At 47.4% G+C, this 16,060-nt stretch overlaps 1 protein-coding gene across 14 annotated transcripts in view; it reads right to left on the bottom strand.

Annotated features, from left to right (window-relative positions):
• LOC118510245 (supervillin) overlaps positions 1-16,060 on the bottom strand; it is a 161,924-nt gene that overhangs the window by 35,873 nt on the left and 109,991 nt on the right. For 5 of the 14 annotated variants that reach the window (XM_036051819.1, XM_036051822.1, XM_036051818.1 and 2 more), the window contains 4 exons: positions 12,029-13,248; positions 10,934-11,137; positions 8,352-9,722; positions 5,842-6,364 (listed from right to left, as the gene is read on the bottom strand). In XM_036051819.1, coding sequence (XP_035907712.1) covers positions 5,842-6,364; positions 8,352-9,722; positions 10,934-11,137; positions 12,029-13,248 — 3,318 coding nt within the window. Of the gene's footprint in view, positions 1-1,355; positions 1,823-3,691; positions 3,834-5,841; positions 6,365-7,232; positions 7,909-8,351; positions 9,723-10,933; positions 11,138-12,028; positions 13,249-13,887; positions 14,149-15,584; positions 15,827-16,060 lie in introns of those variants that run through there. The other 9 variants (XM_036051816.1, XM_036051817.1, XM_036051824.1 and 6 more) reach the window with 9 other exon arrangements.

The following is a 16,060-nucleotide window of genomic DNA, read 5'->3' as shown; positions in this document are numbered from 1 at the left end:
AGCGTGCAATTCTCCCCCTCAGAATGAACCTCAGGATCATTCGAAGCTTGATGAACGGTAATGAAGATAATATCATAATACCTTTACCGTGGCGCTCGGCGCTCGCTGCCGGCCATCAACCGGGAACGGGGAACCAAACCCCAACAACGTCAACCTCAAAGGACGACAATGATTGTGCGATGCGTTCCCGTTTTTTACGTTTCGGCGGACAAAAGTTTATCTTACTACGTGACTTTTTCATCGGGAATTATATGCCCGGAAACAATGCGCTCTCCTGGACCTGGCCTGGCGGTGTGTATGGCTTGCTATGGAAACGACATGCCAGTCCCGTACCGGTCACTCCCGTCTGTCTGTCTCTCTCTCTCCGTGTGTATGTGTGTCCAGATGAAGGCGCAAGGATTGGGAAGTACTCGAAATCTGAAGGGAACTGGAAAATGTTCCCTATCGCCCACCCTCTCTCGGGACGGGTATCTCGGATTGTTTGAAACCGTCGTTCCACCACCAACACAAACAAACCGAGTACATACACAAAACAACCTTTTTCTGCGTGCGTTCTGTTTTTGATCATCATAACCTGCAAAAGGGATGTGCGCCCCAAGGAGGGCGATGATGACATTGCCGCTGCATACAATAAAATGGAGGCGATTGGACACGTGTGGGATGAGAGAGAGAGAGAGACAGCGAGATTGTCCCTCGACTTTCCCCGGATCTGGCTAGACCAACCGAACAACAACCCAAACAAAATGTCCATGAAGCGAAGATTTACTCCGAAGCGGTCCGGAACCGAAAACGGTTTAAAATTGTCGCCCTGTCTGGGGAATTGGTGAAGTTTTTCTTAAAATATTCTATCAACGTACCAGCAGTACACAGAGCGGGGAACATTCGATCCCGACGGTATTGGAAAGCCGATGTAGCTGTGTGCTTTAATTGTACGTACGGAGGGTGAATTCGGTTCGGAACGCGCAGTTCCAAAACCTCATCCCCGTCTTTCAAGGCGGCCTCATCACAACGTAGGTCAATGTCAGGAGGAAGTGTCTGCGTGCTCTAGAATGCAAAAACCGAGTTCCCCTTTAGAAGACGATTTCGGTAGACCAAATCTGGGAGCTCCCAAGCATCGGGGTAGCTATTAATCATCGAAAGGGAGCACTCTTCCTAATGCACTCTTCACTAACTTGAATTTTACGATAATGTGCGTTAGACTACGACGGCGAAACAGCGTTGCTATCAGCACTTTTTATCTCGCTCCTCTATCGCTTTCGATTGTTGGAAGCCGTGAGTAATGGAGACGTGAGTTCCTGTCTCCCTGCGCATCTATCCTCGTGTTTTGTTTTGATGCCGTCTTGAATGAAACGTACCTGATCTCTTTCTCTACTGCTTGCGACTCAGCAGCAAGGCATTGGATGACGAGCACAGCGCAGGTATAAAAGCTAGCCGCGGCTGCTGTAATATGACCCTTTTTTTCTCCTCCGTATCCCTCTCTTGCACACCAAAAGGGACAGGGAAAAAGTGCAACACTGCTAAAATTTCTTGTCTTGAAATGCACACACACACACACCAAAACAGCGCACCAAAATCAATATCTCCTGGATTGAGATACGTACGTCGTCTTCACGACACCTGGACACCTGGACGACGGTGGCCCTTATTTTCGCAGTTGCAATTCTGTTATTCGGCAATTCATGCACGCACACACACTCGCTCACGAACAACTGTTTCGCCGTTTTTCACATCCACTTCCTGACGCCAGCCCGGAAATACCCTTCGAGAAAAGCATCCAAACGCGTGTGTTCCGGAGCTATCTCAGGGTGCAGCAGAACGCTTTCTGCGTCACAGGAAGAGAAAAAGAAGCAGATGAAGAAAACAGATACGGTAACACGGTTACAGTAAACTGCAGGCTTAACTCCTCGAGCAGTTGCAGTGCTACAGCCAACATATACCAACGCACTTGGCAAGCGCTGTTGTGGTGCGTTTCTTATCGCTGGACGCATACAACAACTCGGACCACGCGGACTCTCGCCTGGTGACTTGATCCCTCGACAGATGCTAAATAAACGTTTGATATAGTAAATGTCCACAACAACAAAAAATGCAAAACGAGCATTTGAGTTTGAAGATCATTTAAGCTACTAGCTGCGACTCCGATTTGGCGCCATTTTTCACTCCTATTGTAAAGCTATCACGCACGATTGTATTTAAACCACACTTTCCACAATGTGCGTTTAAATAACAAAACTACACCATTTGTCTTCATCATGTCCAGTGGAAAAATTAGAAGGGACCGAAACGCCCCAAAAATAAAAGGGAAGAAACATACGAAAATAAACACAAACACATTATTGTTGTGAGATGATCAAGACGACGCGATCGTCGCACGCGCGATGCCCTAAGATGGGGTGCGATGATGGATAAAGTTAAGTCACTGTTTCCAACTCGTCGTGCCGCGCGCTTTTAGTGGGCTTTTGCTACAAACTCTTTTCGTGTGTTAAGACCGCTGATTAGTTCCGGAGGCGAAAGAAGCGACAGTGCATGACATAGGGCGGCCCACGGGAAGAAGTGCTTTGGGATAGGTTAAATGAGAATGGCTGAGAAAAAAAAGACCGCGCAACACCGTGTCGTTCATTCGTTGGTAGGAAAATGTTAAAGTCTCTTCAAACACTCGCTCGAGTCTACTACAAACACCTAAGAGAGATGGTGATGATGATCGATGCCCACCGTTCATCCCCTACTCAAACGATCGTGGAAGGAAGATAGAGGTAAAAAAGGGAGCCCTGGATACTTCGAGATGAATTCTTCGCTTCAAACCTACACGGACACACACTGATTACTTTTTTCTTGCGCTTGTTGATCTTTAAAACCAGCAGTTCCTCACACCGGCGGATGTTTTGTTGGTTGCTGGTCCCTTTCGGCTCTCAACTACGCCGCAAGAAGATGCCCACCCTATCCCAAAAACCAACACACATACACACATGCACACAAAAAGGGAGATGGTTTTTCGGGAGGGCCATAACCTTCTCTTAACGATCTTCCCTGCTTCATCATCGCAGCCCGTGGGCATGGAAAACGGGAAGCGATCATGAAGCGACCGGTTTTCTGGTGTCCATTTCCTCACGAACGTGACCCAATCGTGAATGACTGGCGCGAAAACGACTCGCGTTCATTTGGCGAGGTGTTCGAAGAGTAGAGTTTTGCCTGCCCTAGGAAGATCACACGAAAAAGACGTTCACTTGAGAGAAGGCTGGCTAGCTTTTCCCGCAGTGAGTGCACCGGTGCAGCAACAACTCACTTGCACACCACGAGCTTGCTGCCAGCTCCACTGTTTTTACTTTCGTTTTCTATACAAACAAAACAGCAACTGCATCACCTTTGAATGGGAACGCAAACCGTCCGTTCAATAGAGTAGAATTAGGTCGAACGCGATCGTGAACTCCGCTCCGTTGTTTGGAAAATTGCGACGTTTGCCAATCCGAGAGCTGCCAGAGCTAGAGAACGCAACACAACAGCACTAACACGCACACACATAGCCACAGGCACATCATCCCTTCCCATCAACAGTACTTCTCAGCAGATTGTCGTTCAGAACACAGCTGACATCATTCACTATCGGGACTAGAGAGGTGCAATGTTTTTTCAAGGTTTGCTCATTTGCTACTGAACAAGTTGAGTGTGTGTGTAAAAACTCTTCGCAATTCACCTTGTTTAACTTGGGTTTTTTGTGAGAACAAACACCGTAGGAAGCCACACTGTCAGAATGTTGTGAACAACCAAAAACACGCGCGTGACACGGAACCGCTCTAGACAACGCACGTCCGTACACTTCGAGAGCAAGAGAGAAACTGAATGGCCGATGTTTGCCCCGGTTGCTAGCTGTGTTATGCTGCGCTTTGTTATGTTCCGTGCGTCGTCGTCAACCTGCCGCTCTCTCACGGTGTATCGGTTGTGTAAAAATGAAACCGAACTCGCGGCCGAACTATTCTTCCATGTGTATATTCGGGAAGTTTGTTTTTTTTTTTAAGTTTTTAATGCTAAAATCATACGTTTAAAATACTATTATAAAATAAATTTGTTCTTTAAATTGAATTTAAATCCCACATTTTATTATGTGGTTACTAGACCAACATTATTCGCCCATCCGTTTAACACGAGAGAGATTTTATAACGAGAGCATCTGCATAACAGAGTGAGATAAATGGAGAATGAGAAAGATGCACAATTTAAATCTTCTCACCTCGGTTCTCGTTAATTTGTCTGCTTTTTAAATGCGCTTTGCTCAGAAACAAACTTAACCCAACCATTACTCATACATCAAACAAGATATTGTCTAATGCCTGCTAATGTTATGCTAATTTAAATCTGCTTTTAATTTTAAAGTTAATAAGAAAATTGGCGCGAAGCATTAAACCTTTCCCCACCACACTAAATCATTCGCTTCCTTTCCATTTTCTTTGCGGGGTGGCTCTATTAGTCGCTCGGTTGTTAATGACAAAACGCTGTACAGACGACGGTTGTTTGATAAGGGGGGAAAAAAAACCACACCGATTGACGGCCGATTGTTGTCGATCACAACAACAAAAACCCGTCTCCCTCAACCCCAACTGGACATCGAACTTTATGATGTTGCGATCTCCGACACAGTTCAACCGACAACCAGTTCTGTGCAGAAGGCTCTCTTGTCTTCACTGAAAGGAAAGTGAAACCTTCAAAGCCACATACAGGGAGCTGCACCGGACCGACCGGGTATTGTCGATTGGCCTTCACATGCGCTCGACTTGTGTAATTAGCGTGGCCTTCCCTCCCGTCCCCCCATTACGATCATCACAAATGACCACAACAACGATCAAGGGTGGAGAAGAAATTGACCATCATCCATTACACCTTGATGTTCATCTCACCCATTCGCTACCCGTCCTCTTCACAGCAGCTCGACCATTTCCACATATGATGGAGCGAATTAAAATGTATTACACCGTAGGACAGCTGCCATCACCCGGACGGATCAAGGTCGGTTAGGTTTCGGCGGAGTTTTCACTCAAACACGCTACGGGGGGAGTTGTAAAAGAAATTGCCCAATTTTGCGCCTGGCGAAGCATAAGAGACGCCTCCGCCGATAAAAAAATACACTGTATTTCATCAGACCCCAAGCAGAGGATGCAGCCGTATAAACCTTTTTTTATGATAGCGCACCGATGGGAATAGACCACGCAAACACACACATATATCTCGTCACTTCGGAAGAGGGAGGCTCGATATGCTCGAGTGCCTCCGAGACAAAACAAGAGCCATCCGGCGAATAGAGGTGGTGGTGGTGGAGAAGAATAATCCTTCCCCGGGCTCGGAAGTCGAAAGAAAGCGAGATGGACAATGGCAGAAGAAGTATGCACTTGCTACTAACATATGAACCCACCACCAGACAAGGTACAAAAGCATCACCATCATCATCATCATCAACATCATAATCGTAATCTTATGCATGGTTGCGTGCTTTAAGGATGGTGAGATCCCCCGGCCTAAAAACAGAACAAACAGCGTGTTGGGCCCCACGGCGGACGGCATTATTTTAAAAGGGCTGCCTCCAGTTTTATATGCGTACGGATTCGGTTGCGGTAGCCTTTTCCTTAGCTGTCTTTTAGTAGTGCCAGCGTCATGCTGGCTGAGCATTTGTGTCGTCTTTTGCGTAATATACAACAAAGGGTGAGGTAAAACATTAATTGCCTGACCGTGGCGAGTCCGTCTAGAGTTTTGGTGTGCCATACATAATTCAGTGCGAAGATGGCACCGATCAAGCTTAGATGAAAAATAAAACCTTTAACATGTGGCGCTTCATTCGCAATAGTTGACACTTACCCTTCGTTCTGACGACGGCGCCTTGCGACGGCTGGATTCTTGTTGATCGATTGCAGCTCCCGGTTGAGTGCTTGAGATTCGGGCTCACTGGTCGCGAACGAGCGCGGGAACGGTACCACCGGCAGCGGTATGTAGGACGGTGGCACACTACCCCCTCCACTGCCACTGTTCGCCGTGTTGGACACGTTGCGGAGCATCTTCGCAAGATTCTTGCCCGGTGCAACGCCATCGTCGTCATCGTCCTCCGATTCGGACGAAGATTCCGGATGCGTACCCGGCGCACCGAAGCTGTTCGGGGCATCGTGGATCGTGGAGACGGTGGTCGATTTCTTCAGATTGCTCACAGCCGAATGGGTCGATTTCTTGAGGCGCGACTTTAGCTCCGAATTTAGATCGGCCGGAAACAGTCCGACGCAGCCGGATTTGGACTTCAGTATGCCACCCTTTAGCTCCGCCATGAACGGAAGCTTCTGAGCGTTCGGTGGCAGGAACGCGGTCGGTGGTTTGCGAGGACTCATTTGCTCTGTAAGGGTGGGTGTGCGTGTGTGTGTTTTTGGGTTATCCGAGAAGAGATATAAAAACAATTAAAATTAGGTCTAATAAAGGAGCTGAGGGAAAATAAATGATAAAGGTGATGCCTTAATTGACAAGGGAAAAATTAGTTAGCATACGAGAACAAAACACAAAAACCAATTGAATTAACGAACAACATTTGACACACGATTAGAGAGCATTTATTACTGATCAAAACACTTAAATAGCATAGCGTTTCATTCGATTAGTGTTTCTTTTCTAGCGATTAGCTTTTCAAATACATACACGAGAATTTTGTAGAAAAAGGGAACAAAACATAGAACACGTTTTTTTTAATAAAGCACACGTACACGTACATACATACAAAAACAAAACGAATAAAAGCACACAACGCCACACACACACACACAGTATTACCCAAAACAAAAGCGCAAGTGTTGCATGACCAAAAGCGTAAGCGTGTAAACTCTTCTTCCTTCGGGGACACACATACACCACATTGTTTAGATGTTATCGTCAACAAAGCATTGATTGAATCTGTATAGCACCCTTGAGGAAATCAGGCTGTCTGATGACCACAATTTCCTTCCAGCATTGTCATGTCCGCAACCGTTTAGAATGTACACACACACAGAGGATTGACTCCGTTTTCGACACCACACCACCCCATCACCTTGACGCCGACTGGGGAGAAAATGATCTTACAAAACGACGATACCACACACCGTGGCCCCGAACCAGGACAGAAACAAACGTAAACACCCCAGGCCCGATTCCCTGTACCGTAGTTATAAAAGGTGAACGAAAACACAAGGACAACGGGGGAAAAATTATTTATATGTGTAAATCGAACGTACCCGCACACTTCTGATCTGGAATAGAGGGCCGCGATGTTCGCGTGTTTAGCCGAACAAACTGGGGAAAGGAACGGGAGCGGCACGAACGCAAGAGGAAGCTGTAGGTGTTTGCGTGTGCAGCACTCGAAGGTGCCGAATGCTTGCGTGTAGATGGTGTAGATATGCAGATAAGTGAGTAGCAATAGAAGGGAGCGTCACACTCCCATGCAGGCGGATCTACGGAGCGATCATCACAAAGTCTTCAGGACACGAACACGCAAAAGGAACATGGAGGTACACGCGGCAAGTACACACAAGATCACTACCATCAATTTATCACTTCTTCTTCTCATTTTCACACTCAATACACTAGCATAAGTTCACCATTGTTCTTTTGGAATACTTAATGAGATCCTTTGGTGCCGCCATTGTCCACCATTCTGCGCTTACATCGACTCGTTGGCAAGATCATTGTTTTTCTTCACATTTTTTTTCATTGCACTTCGTTAACGACTTAATATTGGTATAGCTTAATTTTTTGCTTCTTAAATTCTAGCGCTTACATATACATACACTCACACACGCACACATATACACGTATACAATTTAGATGGTTTGCTATAGTAAAAGCTTACAATTTTCTTCATAGTAGTACAAAAACAAAAATAAGGCATCATTTTCACGCCACTAGCTCATCTACAACAACCTTTCAGAGAAGGGATGGAAAATAAAATAAAGAAACCATTAAGATAAAAGAAAAACAAAAATTCGTAAACTTTGGGAAGAAACAGCATTATCCATTAAGAAAACGCACATCGTATAACTTATGTTACTTGTATAATAAAAAAAATCAATTTATCAAAACCAAAATAACAGATTCAAAAAATAAATTTCAACTGTCGTGAGCTGCGGTGAGAAAACTGCTCGACTTCTGCTCGAGTTCGAAATGATTGGTTCTTGCTCCACTCAACAGGTGGCGCTGGTAGCGTCACGAAGAATACATTCAATTTTTCCTGCAGCACATGATGCGCGTTTTCGTATAAAAATAATGCTTAATTTTCCTCCCTGGTTTTTCAACTCTAGCAATTTTAAATACGCTAGCGATGTTGCCCTATTGTTTTCCTTTGAATGCACACACACCTATAAACAGCTTATCGAACTCCGTATCCGCCATTGATAGATCTTCGGTGGTAATGTTCAACTCGTCCACAGTATTCACCGGCTTAATAATGGTGCTCCATTTTTTGTCCCATCCGTTACCGTTCCCTCCAGCAGCGGCGATCGTACTGATAAACGATTCGAGCCTCTGCTCCAGCAGCAGCGTTTCCTTGGGCATTGATTGAGAACGTCGCCGTGGTTGTTGCTGCTTGTAGGTGCCTCCGTTCATACCATCGTTGGTGGGTGTGTTGCTGCTGTGTTCCTTAATCGAGCCGTTCCGTGTCACTATCATCGATTTGCCGCCCGTCGTACCGTTCGGTGCCGGTGAGCCTTGCTCACTCGTCTTGCAGCCAAAGTACTTGGCAAACCGATCGTCCACGAGCGCAAATTTCGAGCTACCGTTCCCTTTCCGCGTGAAGCTGCGGGAAAACAGTGACGTATTGTTGCTCTGTGACACGGACGATCGTTCCATTGACGTGTCGAGCAGGAAGGAGCGCTCGGTTTCACAAGCAATCGGAAGACTTTCGCATTCACGCTCCGCCTGTAGTCCATTTCCAACGCGTCCGGAAGGTGATGGGGGTGTTTCGAAGGTGGTGCCGGGTGTTTTCAGTATCGACGATACATCCAGCGTCATACGCAACCGATTCCACTGGTTTGCCAGGCTCGAAACCTTTCCCTTCGTTACTACACCGTCCAGCTCGGAGGAAACGTCCAGCACCGGGTCCTTCTCTTTGTGCAGCGACTTCGCACGGTTCGATGTGTTCAGGAAGTTCCTCTTGAGTGCGAGCACATTCGAGCTGCCACCACCTTGCGGCGGACGACCCGATCCATTCATATTCTCCACCCCACTGTCGTAGTTGTTCTCCTTGCCCGAATCCACATTCGAATCACTGCCATCGCTCGCGTCATCACCGTGCGTTCCCTGCAGTGGGCTTTGGGTGCCATTTTCCGTGCTGTTGAAAAACTTGGGCGTCGATGGGAAGCTCATAAACTTTCTGCGTATCCGATCCACCTTCGGCACAATATGCTGCAGGTCCGGCTCCCCTTCCGAGCCCGTGCCATTGGTGCTTCCATTTTCCTTATACTGCTGATGCTGCTCTAGCTGCTGCTGCTGCTGAACGGAAATGTTATTGTTGCTATCGTTTAGAAACTTCGGCATCACTAGCTTCCCGATCGTGCGCACCTTTAGTAGCGTTTTCTTCCGCCGGATCACTCCGACCGGTGTGTTTGCGCCGTTCGCTATCGCCGTCACCACCGTCACCGGGTCGCCTTCTTCGCCACCAACTCCCTTGACGGTTACACATCCGCCCGAGAACAGTTTGACCTTCTTCGATACTTGCAGTGTCGAAGGATCTGTATACCGGACGGCACACGCCACAGGGAAAAAGGAAGAGTGTGCGCGCCACCCATACCACATACGCGCGCACATCACCAGTAGAGCCCCGAGATATTATTACAAACAACCAATTGCAGTTTGTAAGCAGCAGCAGCAGTAGGTTCAGGTGGTAGAGTAGTGTCGTGTGCGTGAGGGTGTGTGAAATTATCGTTTTTTTTTTTTCAAGCAAAAGGTTTGTGATTCACAAACAACAGATCGCAATTTTTCATGGGTGCATGCATGGGGTGTGGGTTTGTGTGTTGGTTTTTGGGTTTGATAAGTGTGTTCGTGCGTGTATTTTTATGCGTGCAAACGTGGCGAAAAGAAAAAAGAAGAGAAGTAAAATAAATGCAAAGAAATGGAAGAAAAACCAAATATATGCTCGTTCTGTAACAAGGTACATCGCTCCCTAACAAGTACAGCAACAACGGTTAACCTTCATGGGAACGACAGATGTAAAATAAAGGCACGTCCTTAATAAATTACATCTTGTCCCGGACAAAGCGGGGAGAGAAAGTATTATTTTCTCACTCGAAAGTGAGATGTCAAACTAATTTAAATTCCCTTTCGGACAAAGGGATCAATCCAGGTCACATCTTTCGCGGTGAATGGCCCCAGGCGACCACAAACAAACTACTCTTGCCCTCATAGGTGTATGTCTCCTTCATATTAAGCGCTGACAGAAAGATAACAGAAATGCTAAATTAAATTCACATGCAGCAGGACATGCAAGATATGTAAAGGAGGGGGGTGGTTAAACACTTCCCAAATGATCCCACAAATGATAGGCCCATTAATGATGCGCCGGACAGCTTCCAGACCAGATGAATGAAAACAGATCGATGAAGATCTTTGTTAAATAACCATGCAGCTTTAGGTGTTTTTAGCTGGCGTTTGGAGTTAACATTTCATACACAAAACAGTTAACAACATGCTCACCATTCAACAAATCCTTTCTTTTAAAACGAAAAAAAAAAGAAAACAAAAAATCTTCAACCAAAAACAAATGTGCCGCTCATCAATGGCGCTACACACATACATACACATACACACAAATGGCAAGAAAAACATCGAAAAGAAAAGGAACAAAAAAAAATAGTTCAGACACATCATCTCTCGCAGTAGAGAGAGAGAGAGAGAACGCGCGGCACACTTCCGTAAAGCAGAGATATACACACGAGCATCTTACCAAACTCGGCGCCAGAGTCATCCGAGACTATGTTGTTGTTGTTGTTCGTTGGTATCGTGTTCATGATTGGGTGGACCGGTGGATGGACCGTCGATATGTTGCTGGTGGTCGTCGTGCGATACTGGCCACTGGTAAGCCCGCTATTGATCGCGTTATTGCTTCGTTCGATGTCGGTTGGCGAGATCGTCTGGGTTGTGAATTGGGCTGCCGGAATTGGGTGAAGAGTAAAGGAGGAATTAATATATGCACTTCGTTAAGGTGACTTCCGGATCATGGTTTACATATAAAGAATAAAGGGAAAATCATTTCCTTCCATGACGTAAAGGAGAGTGAATTGATGAGTCATGCAAAACTGCATCCATAAAACATGTGCATATTGGACAGTGTCCAAACTCGTCCGCATCAAACTCGCTCCGAAGCATTCCAAGTGCTATCATAAAGCCATCTCGATACCTCGAAGATGATGACAAGCGATGGGGAAAAACGCATGATGTATGTTTTACGAGCGCATGAAACAACACATTGAAGCTATTTTTACATGGTTCAAGCTACGAACGAGAATGAATGATAAAACCATGCACCCAACGGGTCGACACTTTTCCGACGGTAGCACGGCACGGCGGCGTCGTTACACTACACTTGGCGCTTCGCTTCCACCGTCTTAAGGTGAGGAAAAGTTTTGTCCATCATCATAACCAGAAGTGTGCGCGCGAGGTCCCCGAAGGATTAACGGATAAAAATAACACGCACACTGCATACTGTATACTCACGACGACCCGGCTCGCTTCATCGCGAGACTCGTGACTCTCCATCCAAAGCCACCACCAACCGTTCCTTGGTTGGCGCAGTTTTGCTTGACACAGATTTTTCCGGGTGCAACAGTTCCCGGGCATCACGACTTGAAACATGAGTCGTTCGCGTTGCCGACGCCTATACATGGCGATCAAGACTCATCGAGAGAGAGAGTGTCGCACGAGTTGGGTCTAAAACCCGGGGATATTTTTGTGTGGCGCTCGCACATCAAAAAACCAGGCGCCTCCATCCTGTCTTTACCGATACAGACACACAACACACGCACACGAGTGCCGTACTTACCTCGTCTTGGACGTGGAACGATCGGCCGGCTGAGAGGGTTTTCGTTCTCCTTCAGCTTGCTTTCCAGCTGAGCAAACATGCTTGCCTTCGCCCGGACACTGCTGGATCGTCGCAGTAATCCCTTGTCAGTGCCGTCCTCACCTCCACTGCTGGCGCCCCCGCTGCCACCACCACTGTTGCGGCCAAACCCAACGCATCCACCAAACATTGTGTGGTCGTCGGTTTCGGGTCGGTCGCGATCGCTCAAATCACTACTACTGCCACTGTCCGGGGACGAGGACGAAGTGCTACCACCGGGTGACCTATGCCCAGCAGCTCCTCCACAGCTCTTACCTACACCCGCCGTCCGAAGGATGTCACCCTTCTTGCTGCTGCTGCTGCTGTTGCTCGCACTGCTAGCGCTGCTATTACTGCTGGACGGTCTCAACACACGACCGGCGTGCGTGGATGAACAGGTGGATGTCGGGGACAGAAGCACACCCCTGCCCTGTCTCCTTTCCGGATGCTGCTCTTCGTCCGATTCGTCCTCGACGCGCACTACCAGCAGCTGCTCCTCGGCGAGCAACGCTTCATTCAGATCGTCCTCGTCGTCGTCGATCGTTTTCTTCGAAGGTGATTTCTCACTGTCACTCGTCTTCACCGAGGACGATAGCACGTAATCGGTTGTGCCGGACAGTTCCTCCGTGCCACCGCGACCCCCACCAAACTGTACGCCCGAATCGGAGCTCAGCGAGGCCAAATTAAACTCACCACTAATGATGGAGTGCGAGTTCGATTCCGCTGTACCGAGTGTTGGCGAGAGAAGCTCGAACGAGGAAGAGGATGGTTTCGGATCCTCTACCACTGCCACAGGGAACGGTTTCTGGTCGGCGCTACGATCAACCGAGTGACTTCGCTGTATCAACAACTCCAGCGAGCTACGCAAGCAACTGTGCTCCGGTGCAATTCTACGCTCCGGTACTGGATCTTCCGCGGATACGCTCACCGTATTTTCGATCTGCTTTATCGCACCACTGTTCACCAAGCAACCGACTTCACCAAGCTGCGGCTCATCACGGGCACATTCGGTAGAATCTTTCGACACGGGTCTTGATTCACTACGATCAACATCATTACCGGCGTCGCTAGGTTCTGCAACACACTCTGGAGATCGTGATCCACAAGGCGATACCTGTTGCTGCTGCTGTTGCAGTTGTTGCTGCTGCTGCTGCTGCTGAGCACTGCTTGCAAGGAAGAGGGTTTGGAAGAAAAAGCAGAGAAAGAAATCGAACAATTCAGATCACACGCACACAACACACGGTTCACGCAGCAAACATTGCTCAAAATGAAAGACACGCACATGATCGCAAATATCAAAATGGACACAAACCGTCAAACGTCACAAATCAAACGTCGCAACACGCGCCACAAACACACACACACACTTTGTACAGCGATGAAATGGTGATCCGTGGGGAAGGATGTGATGATGATGAATACTGACAATGCACATTCGTTCTCAAGATGGCACCGAGTAACATCAAATGCTACTTGCAACACAGAACACAACAGGACGCTTAAGAACGCAGGTCGTTACTAGATCCACCACAACACAAAAGAAAACCTTCCAACTGTTGGATCTGTCTTCTTCTACGTCACCACTGCGGTGTAGCGGCTAGAACGTATTTTTAATTCTTTCCCTACCGCTGCTGTACGGTCACCACACCAACCGATCCCAGCCAGCCAACCAACCAACTATCATCACCATATCACATGGCACCCAACCCAACTATCAATTAGTACCAATATGCTTGAGCTTGACACGCTCAAGCGCCACTAATGTTGTGCACTCGAAAGGAACGCGCTTAACCCTAACTCACCACAAGGAAACCTTTCGAAATCAATTTTCAACTAATTCACTTTCCAATTCCTCGCAAAAATGTCGTTTCGCACATTCGCGCGTGAAATAGTAGCGTGCAACGCGGTGCGCGTTGAAGACGAGCACTAGGTCGAGCAACCAAGCGCAAAACCAACAGTGTCGCGCTTATGTCAGTCGAACGGATATAGACACACTGCTGAACGGTGCCGATTTACGATGCCATTCTCAGTCGCTCGCTCACCACGCACAGACTCTCCGCCTTAGACAAGCAAGCGGGCTCTGACGGTCCTAATCCAAATCGGAACGTTCCTCCCGGTACATTGCGCGGATGGACAGACAGACAGGAGAGACGGGGCAGCTTGCGAAGGGACGCGTCTGCGCCTTAGAAGTACATCACCCGCCGTCTGACGATCGTCTCTCCGAACTCTAATCCTGCGACTTTGGGGAGTTTGGGACTATGGGCACGTAACGTTTTGCTTAATCTCGCATGTCATAAGCTATTCTCGAATTTCATTACCAGCACGGGAAATTTGACTGGAGTACGATGGTCTTAGATTTTCCACTTCAGCCTTTTTGGTTTGCGCAGGCGCGGTGATCAATGTGTCATCTCTCTTGAAACTGTAACCAGAATACTAAATCTGGGAGTGGTGGTGTTGGTGGTGGTGATGGTAAGGGCCCTACCCTTACACAGTGCTCTTTATCCGCGCAGTTTGTTTTGATTGTATTCCCTCGTGCAAAAAAAAAAAAATGAAAACCCGACCACACAACACATTAAACCAAACAAACGTCCAGCTGCTGCGGCCGCATCCCGCGGAAGGCCACGTGCAAGGTGAAAGGAAAAGGTCAGTCACACAACTCATCTGCGCACGGGTTCGCATGGAAATCAAGGTCGGACACATGGAGACATGGCAAGACTTGCTTTTAGACCATCATGTGTCTCCACGCCCTTACTGCACGCTGCGCGTGCACATCTTTTTTGGAAGAACGTACAGATATTCTATCTTCAGGATAAAGGATAGAAATAGATCCACTTGAATTAAGGTATTAGCCAATCTCAGGGGACTTTTAAGTGTTGTTTCTAGTAATTCGCTATACTCTTATCGGCAGTTGCTTTTACACTGTTGCACCACACTCATCCACTTCAAGATGTCGTAAAGATCAATGTCATCGACTATTATCTGAAGTATTGCCTCTTGCACTAACAACACTCACAAACTTATTTGCCCTTTGTATCGCCACTAGCAAATACAAGCAAATCGACTAGAGGAAACCATTTTCTGATTCTCTAAATCGTTTCTCTCAAACGCTACAAAACAACACTCAACACTCTAGGCGATCGAGTCGACGTCACATTATCATAGCCAAGCGTCTCTTGGTGGTAGTAGCGGCACTGCACAAAACCTGCCTTCGCGTGACAGTTGCGAGAAAAATCTATTTTCACGCAACCACGAAATCGGAACCAAAACACAGTTCGATCCTTCGGGGTTTCCTCCCCCAACCAGGGGTTTGCTGGTCTTCGGAGATCTTGCCTGCCATTAGCATTAGTGCCAAGGGTAGGAAGCCGATCCGATGGCTTGAAAGTGTGAAAGAACGTCACCACACTATCACAAGATAAGTCGCGTGAAGCGTGTATGTATAGGCGCTTGAAGGCAGGGCCATGTTTTTTTCCACACAAAACAACACTCTAACGGCACGTACTCAACACCGGCGACAGCCTCAGTGGCATCCGACGACGACATGGTTGGAATCAGGCAGCAGCACCACACTTAATCACACTTCTTCAAGTTGCGCTTTGGATTAAACAAACTCGCTGCACCGCTAAACTAGGACAATTGCATTCAAACGCGCAGTCTTTTAAAATTCCAATAATCAATTATCGATAGAAAAAACCCCCGGACAAACGACAAAACGAATGCGTGACAAGCACGACGATCTGTCCGCAACTGAAACGCCGCTCTAAAGCTACCTGAACACATTGCACCGGTTAGCCCCTGGCTTGGCTGGTTGCAGTTTTGCAATTGCAGCTGCCAAAAGGCAATAAAGTGAAGAGAGAGAGAAAAAGGAGAGACATGGTCTGTCAGGTCCGTACACACTTTTTGGCAAACATTTTACCGATCGCCACCGATAGACGATCGCCAAACCGCAAAAAAAAAATGCCACCCGCATCACCCACG

This window comes from Anopheles stephensi, chromosome 3 (genome assembly GCF_013141755.1).
Source record: "Anopheles stephensi strain Indian chromosome 3, UCI_ANSTEP_V1.0, whole genome shotgun sequence".
Taxonomy (NCBI): Eukaryota; Metazoa; Arthropoda; class Insecta; order Diptera; family Culicidae; genus Anopheles; species Anopheles stephensi.
The sequence above is the reverse complement of the archived record's forward strand: the minus strand, read 5'-3'. Positions and strand labels throughout refer to the sequence as shown.